The 14195-nt window shown below is 42.5% G+C and overlaps 1 protein-coding gene across 3 annotated transcripts in view; it reads right to left on the minus strand.

The window, feature by feature from the left end:
• Positions 1–495: 495 nt before the first annotated feature.
• Positions 496–14195, minus strand: part of RASGEF1A (RasGEF domain family member 1A) — a 119737-nt gene continuing 106037 nt past the window's right edge. For all 3 annotated transcript variants that reach the window (XM_081953775.1, XM_081953777.1, XM_081953776.1), the window contains exons 11-13: positions 13399–13522; positions 11210–11282; positions 496–7215 (exon numbers count right to left, since the gene is read on the minus strand). In XM_081953775.1, the coding sequence (XP_081809901.1) occupies positions 7191–7215; positions 11210–11282; positions 13399–13522 (222 nt within the window). In that variant the 3' untranslated portion in view covers positions 496–7190. The remainder of the gene's footprint in view (positions 7216–11209; positions 11283–13398; positions 13523–14195) is intronic.

The following is a 14195-nucleotide window of genomic DNA, read 5'->3' on the forward strand; positions in this document are numbered from 1 at the left end:
TTGCATAGCTAAAAGTCTGTAGACATTCTGCGTCATCCGGGTCATGGTTGTCCCAAAGGTGCTTTTTTCCCAGGGATAAACATTTGGGATGAATACCTTTCGAATGGTGTGGGGGTATGAATGGATTTCCCAAAAATATTGCAGACTACAGAAACCACTACCTCAGGTGACCCTGAGGACACAGATAAACCTCCAAGTGCCTCAACGACCCTCTAAAAGGTTGCAAATGACCAGCTGCCTGCAAGGAGTATAAATCCTTCCATTCCCCACCATCCAGTCAGAGCTGAAGAAGCTTCTTGGATGAGAAGCAAAACGTCTTCAAAGAAAAAAACAAGAAAGTCCAGTTGCCTCCTGAAAAAAACACTTTTGGGAGAACCACGACCTGGATGACCGAGAATCTCCACAGACTTTAAAAAAGAGGATGAGCAAATTCTGGAGGGGGTTAATACTTTTTCCTCAAGGATTATTACACATGACAGATCCACATAAGCCTGGTTGAAGCCATTTTGATTTTATTAATGCAAGCACAGCAAACTCAAAACACGGAATATCCTGCTTTATGGTACAGCTTTTTATATGTAGCAATTCAGTTCTCAATAACGAAACACAGATGTTTGAAGAGATGTTTCAAACCAAAGCCTAAGGGGGGGCGGGGGGGAGAATGAGTAGAATTTGAGAATTTGGGAATCACACTTTTTTTCGAAGGATATACTGGAACCAGCTCGGATAACCACTGGAGTGCACATTCATACCAAAGCTTTGTTATGTTTCATCTTAAATATTCCTACACATCACGTGTTCTAGAAACTGCATTTCTCATATATGAAATTTGAAACATCCGGTTGTAAATTTCAAATACATCAACAAAGCCCAAATATACAATCCCTTTTGAAGGATTTGACAATGTTCCTAAGTAGGAGACCTCTCAAAGTGCAAAATAGGAAAAGGAAAATGCCTCATTGAAATAATACAGTACAAATATTTATTTTTCTCCCAACTGGGATCAAAAATTAATACTTCAGGATTGGTGGGGAAAATAGCAGCAGCTCAACCAATAAACCTTAGCCATTAATTTGTGGGGTTCTTGTTCTATAAATTCATATATGTTTGTTTTAATCGGTATAAATCAATTTGATTGTTTCTTTCATTGCTTTCTCCGTGTACCCTGAACTATCTGAAGGCAAGTAGCAAAATGTTTTCTTTTGAGTCAGATGGATAGATGTTTAATGCATTAATCAAAAGAATGGAATATTTATTTATTTTCCGTATACCATGTACATAGGCAGAGATTTCGTAGCATTTTAATGGGCTTTCATTTGGAATTCGTAAATGTAAAATTGGTAAACCGTTACTGTATAAATTAAAAAGGGTTTCTCCTAATTTAAATTTAAATGAGCAGAAAGTTGGAGAGCAACAATGAACTAAATTGAATTCTGGTGATGTAGACATATGTTTTAGAATTAATATATATATATATATATATATTAAAAATAACTGGCTAGCTTCATGTTTTTCCCCCCACATTTTTTTTATTGTAACCCTTGGGGACTGTATCATCTCTCTCTCTGACTTGGCCAAACTGCGTTTCAACTTTTATTCAATTTTTAAGCCTTTTAAAACCTTATGCAGTAGCTTTTTATTTTCTGACAACAGCTGAACTACAGAATAGCCAATCATGGTTTAACTTAGAAAAATCAAATAATTGGCTTGCATTTATGGACAATAGACCCCTCTAACTAATTGGATTTCAAAGCCAAAGGTGAGAACATAGCATCTTTCAGCAAACTTTTTAACGCAGCCACATTTTCTCCTAGGAAAGGATATGGATGCCTTAAAAGGTTATGGTAGCTGCAATACAGGTAATCCTCGACTTATGGCCACAACTGAGCCCAACAGTTTCTGTTGCTAAGCGAGATATTTGATAAATGAGTTTTGTCCCATTTTACAACCTTTCTTGCCACAGTTGTTGAGCAAGTCACTGCAGTTAAGTTAGTGACACGGTTGTTAAGTGAATCTGGCTTCCCCATTGACTTTGCTTGTCAGATGGTCGCAAAAATGAGTCACATGACCCCGGGACACTGCAACCATCACAAGTACAAGTCAGTTGCCAGGCGTCTGAATTTTGACTGTGTGATTGTGGGGGCGTTGCAATGGTCGTAAGTATGCAAAACGGTCATAAGTCACTTTTTTCAGTGTAAATTTGAACGGTCAATAAATGAATTGTTGTATGTCGAGGATCACCTCTATTCACACCTTCTGACATTCAAAGCATTTCTTTACACAGGCTGAATGTCCACTTCTAGGTTTTTCCCCCCTGCTGAAACTAATGCAATTTTAAAACCCAGAAAGCAAGAAATTAGATTCGTGATGATCAGAAAACACATTTAGAACAGAATAAATTAACAGGAGGCACTGAAATATATATATATATACACACACAAACACAAACACACACACACACGCACACACTTAAAACTTGGTTCTAATGGAAATAGAACATGGCAGATAACTTTAAAAAAAACATACGTGGTCTCAATTCCATAACAGGATCCAAGAATTCTAAAGGGCCAATTCTAGTGAACAATACCGCCAGATCAATTATGAATTGAATCGACAGGGATATTTTTTAAAATATACATATTCAGTGAGCAATTGGCCTCCTATTAATAGTTTAGCAAAGAGGCAATGATGATTTTTGTTTCTTCTTAAAGTTGTCCCAATCTACCAAGCTTTGTCATGGTTTTAACCAGGGGTGGGATTCTACCGGTTTGGACCGGTTCAGCTGAACCGATAGCGCCAACAACCAGCTGAGAACGAACCAGTTTGCTCCAATGATCAGATGGTCCCGCCCTTCCGCCCAGTGGTGAAATTCAAAAAAATTTACTACCGGTTCTGTGGGCATGTTTTGATGGGCATGGCATGGCTTGGTGGGTCTGGTTTGGTGGGTGTGGCAGGGGAAGGATATTGCAAAATCGCCATTCCATCCCACTCCAGGGGGAAGGATATTACAAAATCCCCACTCTGGGACCAGCCAGAGGTGGTATTTGCCGGTTCTGAGAACTACTCAAAATGTCCATTACTGGTTCTCCAGAACCTGTCAGAGCCTGCTGAATTTCATCCCTGTGTGCGCCCCTGCGCTATACTGACCTATTTCTTCTCAGCTGATTCGTGCAGCAGAGCAGACAGCCGTGCCTCAGCTGTGTTACCCCCCAGCAGTCACATGGAAGATAAGTATTCTTAAAACTGTGCAAGTGCTTGTCAGGCACAAAGCGCGCGATCACCGAACCGGTTGTTAAAGCGGCAGGATCCCACCACTGGTTTTAACTCTTACTATAGAGATACTGTATTGGGTTATACAGATAGAGTTATCTGTATAACTAGCTGGGAGCCAAGACAAAGAGAAGATGCTGTCAATTTTGTTTTTCCCCGCAGACCAAAAAATTGTCCTCTTTATAAAATCCAGCCTCTCTTGTGAGCACTTAGGGTAGATTTAGGGAAATCCACCAAATTGATTTTTGTATTTTGGGCAATGTGTTATAATCATCAACACCCCAACGCCGGTTACTCAAGATCTCATCAAATTTTATATCCCCGATGAACAAAATTTTGATTCAAATGAAAACGTCCTTAACATCGGTAAAACTCTCTTAAGGGGGAAACAAAAAATAAATAAATAAAAACTGAGTGATTCCCCTATGCTCTTTTGTAACAAAAATAATTTCTGCTGCACTATTAATAATCCAGAGAATGGTAGACTCTTATTTCATCAGATAGATCCTCCAGGTTATTTACAAAGTGATTGCTGGTTTTTCGAGACATCTCTAGTTTTCATTTGCTTGTCTCTGACGCAGAATTGTAAAAGAAGGTACGCTAAACAATTTCAGTACCTTGTAAGGCACTAATTTCTGATGTGAGAAGGGGCAGCTAGGCTGCTACAACGATTAAGGCCAGAGACAAGAAGGACTGAATCCTTGGGTGGAGATGGGGCACCAATACTGTGTTCCAGTGGCTAAAAGTCCCTTTGTGCTGCAATGCAATGGGGAAATGCAACAGGGACGCTTAATCTAGGATATATCAAGATGAATATGATGTGTTTGGATGCTCCCCATGAAAATAAAATTGGCTTGTGTTACTACAAGCTAATTCAAGCTGCAATCTTTGGTCCTTCGGAGAGCATTTCTGGAGTTATAAGGTGTGTTTGTGTGGGTTAGCTTTGATTTCTTTTCCAAAGTAGGGATAAAAGTTTTTACAGGCACATCACTCTCCTTTCCTGCCCTGCCAGCTTCTAAGATTGGTGGATCAAACTTGGGGCAGTCACATCTGAGCTGCAAAAATGGAGCCGGCCACCAGATGGCAGCAAAGGGGTTGCTCTCACTGGTGACCACCCCCTAACAATCCTTGGCAGGTCTAAAAGCCATGCTGAGAGTTGATCAAGGAATCTGTTGAGACTCTTTGGACTGTCTCCAGGTCAACCATATACAACCGAATTTTCTTACTAAAAATATAGATGTGATTAATAATGTGGACTGCCACCTTTGGGGCATTTTTGAACCTTCTAATCCTAGGATTTTCTACTCCCATCCAAGGTCAGCAAAAAACATTTCTCTAAGATGGTGTAGATCCCAAGCCAAGTGTTTGCTCGAGGGAGAGGGGGGTCTGTATTTTTTTTTAATCTCAAGAAAGGAGAGGTTAAAAATTCCTTTCTCCCTACTTTTGCCCTGCCAGCAGAGCTTTCTCAGAATTAGATCTTTTCTCTTTTTTCAATCTTCCTCTTTTGCAAAGAGGTTTGCAGTTTCTTTCACGCCATCATGGTTTGCCCACATGTTTATGAAGGCCCCCTTTCAGCCTTCATGAAAGGCCTCCTTTCTTGGGGCTGTGGTACCCCGCAAAAGAAGCAGGAGATGAGATATGTTCCTTTTGTGTACTTCTTTAAATCGCCTTGTTTTAGCAACCCAGAGTCAATGCAAAGCCCTGGCATTTGGGCAGGGGTGGGATTGAAAACTTTTAGCAACTGGTTCTCTGCCTAGTTGTTGGGTGGGCGTGGACATGGTGGGCATGACCTACTCAGCCTCCTGCACCATGGTTTTCGCCCTCCCCAGGTTCCAGAGGCTTTTCTCGAGCCTCCAGGATGGCAAAAACAGCCTCCCCTGGGCTCTAGAGGCCCTCCGGTGCCCAAAAACTGGCCCATTTCCAGACTTCTGGAACTCCCAGAGCTTCCGTGTGGGCCCTGCACTCACCTGGCAACCAAATTGGGCCATGGTGAGCAGTCATTGCAACTAGTGGTTCGGCGAACCAGATATAAAATTAGCATCTGGTTCAATTGAACCAGTCTGAATCGGCTGAATCCCACCACTGCATCTGGGGATAAATTTTTTTAGCTTAGTCTTCTTGTACCACAATTTTCCACATTGTTTTTTTTTTTCTACACAGTTCCTTAAACAAGCCGCCAACGTAACACCGTTGTATTTAGGGCTAGATTCTGGGCAAGAATCAATTGATTTTGTTGGCTGTTTAAAGCAGGGCTGTGCAGAACCTTTGAAGAAGGTGCTTTGGAACTTCTAAGCCTTTTAAAGCAGCTGCCTCTGTCCCAATTTCTCACAGGGAGTCGCCAAGCTAGGATAAGATAAGTCAAGATGGCATCCATGATGGTGCAATTGAAACTCTGATTTTTGTTATGCGTGTGGTAGGGCAGATGTGGCTTCTATCACTTGTCCATGACCACCATACTGAATTTTCTTTAAACAATTCTCTTTAAAACATACCGTGTTTCCCTGAAAATAAGACAGGGTCTTATTTTCTTTCGACTCTCGAAATAAGCACTTGGCCTTATTTTTGGGGAGGTCTTATTATTTTTGAGGTGCAGGAGGCAGCGAGCGTGGTCACCTCATGGCTGCTGCTTTGTTGCGATATTTTCGGGGAGGGCGTATTTTCTGTGGAGGGCTTATTTTAGCGCATGTGCTCAAAAGCCCAATTGGGCTTATTATCCAGGAAGGTCTTATTTTCAGGGAAACAGGGTACCAGAGTGTGCTTCCAGGTGATGCTTTTACACTTCACTGGGGATGGTGGTATGGGAGGTAGAAAATCTATGTAGCTGTGCGCACGCATGCATGTAGCTTCCTAAGCAACCACAATTCTTGTGGAGGTGAGAATAGCCAATGTAACAATTTGGGAGGGAGGGTGGGAGGAAGAAGCAGCTTTGTACATTTCTCAAAGGATTTGTATATCCGTAGTGTTAAGTAGGAAAGCAAAGTGCCCTTCACATCACTGGAGGAATAATAAATAAATAAAGCTGCACAGAAACAAAAATCGGGATGATTCTGCAGGAATGCTAGTATGGAATATATTGCAGCAAAAGAATGACTCATCCAGAGCAGCCTCGAGGCAAGCAAATTTACCCTTTTTAAATTTCTCTAGGCAAATGCCTCCTTTACCAGATTCAACCAAGGGGTGTGTGTGTGTGTGTGTATGTATGTATAAACTTGGTAACAGAGAAGAAGCACGCTTATTGGAATATCAGTTCACTTAAACAGGTGTGTAGTTTGACAAAAGCTCTGTGCTTAAGTTTCGTAGTGAATCAACCTGATCCTGGAATCAACTCGGTTGCCTCTTTGGGTCACTCAGTGGTTTCTAGATGCCCCTTACCATGAAAACGCCAGGCACACGCGAGACCACGATGCATCCGCTCCACACCATGAAAGCGCCAGGCACACGCAAGGCCACAATGCATCCGCTCTTCGCCAGGAAGTCCCAGGCACACGCAAGACCCCCCAAAACGAGAGAGTACCGACTCCCTGGCAGAGGGTATACATGTACAGTATTGGGTAAAAATCATCACACATGAAAATAAAGATCTTGATGGCCGTACGAGAAGACATCGCCACAGATTCTACTTCCCCACAGTCCGTTTCATCTCTGAGACCAGGGCCCTGCCCTTGATTTGGAGGAGGTTTTTTTTTTTTAAAAAAAAGACCAAAAACCATCATTAAGTGCCTTAAAGTTGACGTGGAATACTATCGAGCGTAATTTTTTTTCAGTCGTTCATAAAAGGTATCGTATATATATATATATATATACAAAACTGACCCCAACCAGCGAGGCCTTCTTTTCACAAACCAAGCCTTTCAGGATTTAAAAAAAAAAAAAAACCCAGTGTTTGTAGAGTGTGCTTTAAAATCCAAAAGTTCCAATTCTCAGGCTCGGTTGAGGAGGGTTGTCCTAAAAACGAAAAGAGAAAAGGTTACTCTCATGGGCTCTTTTATGCGGCAGCAGCCCAAAAAGCGAATGACATCCTTGGTTCTATAAACCGAGGCATGGAATCAAAATCATTAATAAGGTAAACGTAAAGGTTCCCCTTGCACATATGTGCTAGTCATTCCTGACTCTAGGGGGTGGTGCTCATCTCCATTTCAAAGCCAAAGAGCCAGCGCTGTCCGAAGACGTCCCCGTGGTCATGTGGCCGGCATGACGAAATGCCAAAGGCGCATGGAATGCTGTTACCTTCCCACCAAAGGTGGTGCCTATTTTTCTACTTGCATTTTTCAAACTGCTTTTGAACTGCTAGGTTGGCAGAAGCTGGGACAAGTAACGGGAGCTCACTCTGTTATGCAGCACTAGGGATTCGTATGGATCCTTAGTAAGGCCTCACATGGAATCCTGTATTCAGTTTTGGTCTCCACATTACAAAAAAGATGTTGAGACTTTGGAAAAAGAAGAGCATCTAAGATGATTAAAGGCCTGGAGACTAAAAGATATAAAGAACGGTTGCAAGGATCAGGTATGGCCACTCTAGAGAAAAGAAGGACCAGGGGGGACATGATTACAGTGTTCTGGTATTTGGGGGAGCTGCCACAAAGAAAAGGAGGTTACTTATTCTCCAAAGCACCGGAGGGCAGGACAAGAAACAATGGATGGAAACTAATCCAGGAGAGAGAAGCAACCTGGAACTAAGGAGAAACTTCCTAACAACGAGAGCAATTAACCTGTGGAATAGCTTGCTTTCAGAAGTTGTGGGTACTCCATCCCTGGAGTCCCAAAGGTGCTTTTTCAAGAGGCAACTGGACTTTCTGGTTTTTCTTTGAAGATCTTTCGCCGAAGAAGCTTCTTGGATGAAAAGCAAAACATCTTCAAAGAAAAACCAGAAATTTTAGTTGCCTCTTGGAAAAGCACCTTTGGAACAACCATGATCTTAATGACTGAGAATCCCTACAGACATTCATCACTGGAGGTTTTTAAGAACAGACTGGACAACCAATTTAAAATGGTATAGGGTCTCCTGCTTGAGCAGGGGTTGGGCTAGATGACCTCTAAGGCCGCTTCCAGCTCTATTCTGACACTGGGGAAATGTACCCCCAAGTGAGTGGGCTCCAAAACCTAAGAGAGCCCACACAACAATACAGGTTGCTATGCAACATACATACACAAGCAATTCTCGTGTCCACTGGTGTCTACTACATTTTTTCCTATTTCTACTACACCTCCTTCTACTGCTTCTTCCAACTACTAGTATAGACGCTGGCCATTTTGTGGGCATCTTGTCATCTCACATCAACTAATGCTATATGGTTTTAATGCTGAGGAGAAATCAGACTATGTTAATGTGAAATCTCAGCTTCCCTTGACTTCCCGCTTAAGTTTTCCCTGAGAATCTCAAAAACCTGGTGGATGAATGAACAGAATAGCAGAGTTGGAAGGGACTTTGGAGGTCTTCTAGCCCAACCTTCTGCTCAAGCAGAAGACCCTATACCATTTCTAACAAATAGCTGTCCAGTCCCTTCTTTAAAAAACCCACAACATCTGGAGGCAACCTGTTCCACTGGTTAATTGTTCTCTCAGGAAGCTTCTCCTGATTCCAGGTCGCTTCTCTCCTTGGTTAGTTTCCATCCATCATTTCTTGTCTTGCCTTCTCTGATGCTTTGAAAGATAAGTTGACCTCCTCTTCTTTGTGGCAGCCACTCAAATACTGGAAGACTTTTATCATGTCATCCCTAACCCTTGTCTTCGTTAGATGAGACATACCCAATCCCTGAAACTGTTCTTCATACATTTTAGTCTCCAGTCCCCTAAACATGAAATTTCATGCTTCCCTTATACAGTATAAGAAACACTGAAATTGTCCTTGTGTTCTGATTTCTGAAGATGATTTCCAGCCAGCCCTCAAAACATATGCTGACAATTGTCTACAGGCGAAACTTTTCTATGTGCACACAATTTTGTTGTTGTTCCCTTCCTGTGAAACATCTATAAAAGCAGGCCAAACCCACAGGGCCTGTTTGCGCTTTATGTGGAATTAAGTCCAGTTAGTAGAAAGCAGACCTCTAATCCCTGAATAATTCAGAACTCTCCCAGAGAACTCTCTTCTCTGTTGGGAAAAGATAAGAATGGGGTTACTGTATTACTGTATTTTTCAGAGTATAAGATGCTCAGAAATATAAGACGCACCTAGCTTTGGGGGAGGAAAACAAGAAAAAAAAAAAGGCCACTGCCTCCCAGCAATTTGCCTCCTTGCAGCAAACAGCAAACAGCTTGCTTTAGTGTTAGTTTAGCCTGATTAGCACAAGGGGGAAAAATCTGCCTCTGCCTCCCAGCAATTTGCCTACTTGCAGCAAACAGCGTGTTTCCGTTTCAATTTCAACACAGCCTGATTAGCACAAGCAGCTGATTGTCAGTTGGATCAGCCTCCTGATGATCAGCTGTTTCAAGCTGCAGGGATTGCCATAGCCTATTGCCGCCTCCATGTGCCCCATTTTCGGCCTCCGCATCTCTGTTTTTGGCCTCCATGCACCCCATCTTTTGCCCGTTTTGGGCTGTGGGGATCGGAATGGGTCACACAGAGGCCGAAAATGGGGTGCCTGGAGGTGGCAATGGCAATCCCTGCAGCCTGAAACAGCTGATAGTCGGGAGGCCGATCCAACGGACAATCAGCTGCTTGTGCTAATCAAGCTGTGCTGAAGCTGAAACAGGCTGTTTGCTATTTGCTGCAAGGAGGCAAATTGCTGGGAGGCAGAGGTCAAAGGGTGCGGGCTGGTTGATGGGCGGGACTACATTCGATGTATAAGACACACCCAAATTTTACCCTCTTTTTTTTGGGGGGGGGTGCATCTAATACTCCAAAAAATACAGTAAATCCTGAGATGGTAAAAGGAAGATAACGCTTCTTGGTGTTCCCCAGGTTAAAACGTGCACACCCAAATTAACACTTTATAAGTACTTTGGATCAGACATTTTAATACTTTTGACTGTCTGCATGCTTTTTACTGTTGTAATTGTTTTTAAAATTTTAAATTATAACATGTTTTGAATTATGAGCTGCTGACAATCGTTTGCTGTGAGATGGGCGGCTACAGAAAGCAAATAAATAGCAATAGCAAAAGCAGTCTAAGTGCTTTTGCTATTGCTATGTATATAAGTCTTATATACCGCTTCACAGTGCTTTTACAGCCCTCTCTAAGCGGTTTACAAAGTCAGCCTATTTTCCCCAACAATCCGGGTCCTGATTTTACCCACCTTGGAAGGTTGGAAGGCTGAGTCAACCTTGAACCTGGTGGGATTTGAACTGCCAAATTTCAGGCAGCTGGCAGAAGTAGCCTGCAGTACTGCACTCTAACCACTGTGCCACCAAAGCTAAATAAATAAATACTTCCTGGAAACCTTAAAATGAGAACATTGGGGGGGAAAAGCTTAACTCAGTCTTTGGTCTCAGTCTTTGGTCTACCATTACAATTTTAAAATTTCATCTGCAGCAGGATGAAAGGTCAGGAAGTGGCCACAACTTTAGGTCTGAAAGATGCATTCTGGCCCATGTAAAAAGGGGGGCAGGGCTTTGATCCCATCTTGGTGGCCATCATCTCAACCTCTGGCCATGTTCCTCAGGACCTGCTGATTTAAATACCGTAGTCATCTCCCCCTTCTCAACGAAGAAGCAAAGTTTACTTCTTTATTTAGAAGTAAATAAAGTTTACTTCACCATTTAGAAAGTGGCGGGGAAGGTTGTGGCTTTGACTTGGTCTAGGATGGTTGGTGGCTTGGCCACTAGAAGAACTAGAGAGGCAAGTCTTTGAATGTCCTCCTTTCCTTTGGGGCAAATAGGACAATACTTGTGCAGTTTTGTTTCCTTGAGTACGAGAAGCTTTACTTTGCATCATGGCTAACTAGCCTTTTCGGCTTTGTTCCAGCAACAACTTTGCTTCCCATTTATCAATAATGTGATTACCTGAGAGTCTTCCAGCTATCTTTCTCCATGTGATTTTCTGGACCTTCACTTTCAAATGAGGCAATAAACAAAGCTGGAGGAGGGAGAGAAAGACAGACAAGTTGATCAGTTTGGGATGATAATAGTGTCAGAAATATGCCATCTGGAGCTGGTTAGTTAGATACATGGGTAGGTAGGTAGATAGGTATAGATTGATATAGATACATAGAGAAAGATAGAGATGATAGAGAGAAGGGGGGTAAAGATAGATAGATGATAGGTAGAGAGGTAGGTAGATAGAGAGATGGATGGATGGAGGGATAATAGGTAGGTAGGTAGGTAGGTAGAGAGGTAGGTGGATAGAATAGGATAGACAGAGAGAGAGAGAGAGATGGATGGATGGATGGATGGATGATAGGTAGGTAGGTAGGTAGGTAGGTAGTAGGTAGGTAGAGAGATAAGTAGAATAGACAGATACTGTAGATAGATTAGATAGATAGATAGATAGATAGATAGATAGATAGATAGATAGATAGAGATAGATAGATAGATAGATAGATAGATAGATAGATAGAGATAGATAGATAGATAGATAGATAGATAGATAGATAGATAGATAGATAGATAGATGATATGGATGGGTGGATGGATAGATGGATGATAGGTAGGTAGGTAGAGAGGTAAAGTTAGGTAGATAGGATAGATAGATAGATAGATGATAGATAGATGATAGATTGATAGATGATAGATAGATAGATGATAGTGCTGTGGCCCAGCAGCGGCCAGCTGAGCTGTCGGTGGACTCTGACAGCGATGACCATTATGGGGCTGCTCTGGAGGATGAGGAAGAATCTGGAGGGTGTTTGGAGTCAGAGCAGGGACTAGAGAGGCCTGTTGGCCACCAGGTGGCATCTGAGTTAGGGAGCAGTGAGGAGGAACAGAGGGAGGTTATCCCTGATGTGCGTGTGCATAGAGCTGAGAGGAGAGGGGAACAGCTGTGGAGAAGACGTCATAGAAGGAAATGGGGACAGCTGGCTACTGTTGTGGCCCCTCCCAAAGAGTTTATAGGTGGAGCGACGGGAGGGGAATCTTTGCAGGAAACAACAGTCCATTTTACTAGCTGTTGAGAAAGCATTCTGTAAATCTAATCTTGGTTTCTTGAAGATAGCTCCTAGCCAAGGGGTGGTTTTATCTCTGTAATTAGTCGTGGCAGACAGCCAAGCCTGTGTCTGCATATTCATTAGAATCATGGGACAGAACAGTTTGTTTCCTGTCTTGAAACAAAAACTGTAAATATCATCACCATGGAGCAGCTACATGCCGAAAATGCGCAACCTTCGCAACAGGTGGCTATGTTGGCTGCCCAGGTGGCACAGCTCCAAGCTCACCCTGCACCACCCCCACCTTGGAGGAAATGTCCGGTTGCAGTGCCTGATATATTCGATGGCAACCAAGCCATGTTTCCAGCTTTCTTGGGACAATGCCAGCTATTTTTCATCTTGAGAGCAGAGGATTTCCCCACTGACCGAGATAAAGTGGGGTTTATGATTAGCTTACTCTCCAGCTCCGCAGCTCATTGGGCGACGCCACTGCTGGTCCAGGCTAGCCTTTTGCTGGATGACTTCAGGGGGTGGTTTTATCTCTGTAATTCGTCGTGGCAGACAGCCAAGCCTGTGTCTGCATATTCATTAGAATCACGGGACATAATAGGTAAGTAGGTAGGTAGGTAGGTAGGTAGGTAGGTGGGTGGGTGGATAGGTAGGTAGGTAGGTAGGTAGGTAGGTGGGTAGGTAGGCAGGTAGGTAGATGATAGATAGATAGATAGATAGACAGACAGACAGACAGACAGACAGACAGACAGACAGATTCTATCAAATGTGGTTAGTTTTGTTCTCTTCTTCATTGACCTCAATCCTACTTCTCTAGAATGACATTTTGGTCAACAGACCCATTGCCTACATTCTTCCAACTGAAACTCCACCAGCTGAAAAAATGATTCAATAGAAAGAATAGAATAGAAAGCATCCCATGCATTTTTGTGATTTAGGCTTACATTGGTCTGGAAAGGGTTTGGCCTTTTCTGCTTAATTCTATAGTTCTTCTGTACTTGCAGTGTAAGTGTAAGTGTGAGAGATTCAAAGGCTGTTGTGGGGAACTATTCTTCTTTTTTTAAGAATAACCCCTCTGCCCCTCCCGCCCCAGAGTCTCACCTTCTTCACTGTAAATAGGTGCAGTGAGCAGATAGCTCTGAATCTTCCTGTCCTTTTCGAAAGGACATTCCACCTGCTTCCATGTGACAAAGTCGTGGATTTGCCTTGAAATTTCCCAGAATTTCTGCAGGAGATCCACACCGACCGAAAACAGATGGAAATTAGTATTGTTAACATCATGGAATCAAAAGAATCCCTCCCTCCACATTAAAACATCCCGAATAGGTGGCTGCTTTGTTATCCCTGTCAGGAAAGGTCTCCATATTTCTAAGCTGGTCCCCTCCTTGGTTAGTATCCATCCATTGCTTCTTGTCTGGCCTTGCTTTGGTCAAGGGGAGGAGGACAAACAGTCCTCAGGGCATCCCTACACCTTCCTTGATTATTGCTTCACAATTCCTATTCCTGTCAGGATCACTTTAGCTTGTGGGCCACTGCAATCTATTTTTCTCCCATGAAATCCAGACTTTGTCCTGCATGCAGGATGCTTAAATGAGCAAAGTGTCAATAAAGCTATTCTATTCTATTCTATTCTATTCTATTCTATATTCTACTCCACCTTACCCTACCCAATCCTATTCTACATTCTATTCCTATTCCCATTCCATTCCATTCTACATTCTGTATTCCATTCCATTCTATTCTACATTCTGTTCTACATTCTATTCCTATTCATATTCTATTATTTCACTTTCCCATTCCCATTCCCTATTCTATTTTATTCTATTCTATTTTCTATTTTATTCTATTCTATATTCTACTGTACTCTACTCTATCCCATTCTACATTCTATTCCTATT

Source organism: Natrix helvetica (genome assembly GCF_964273705.1).
Source record: "Natrix helvetica genome assembly, chromosome: 5".
Classification (NCBI taxonomy): domain Eukaryota; kingdom Metazoa; phylum Chordata; class Lepidosauria; order Squamata; family Natricidae; genus Natrix; species Natrix helvetica.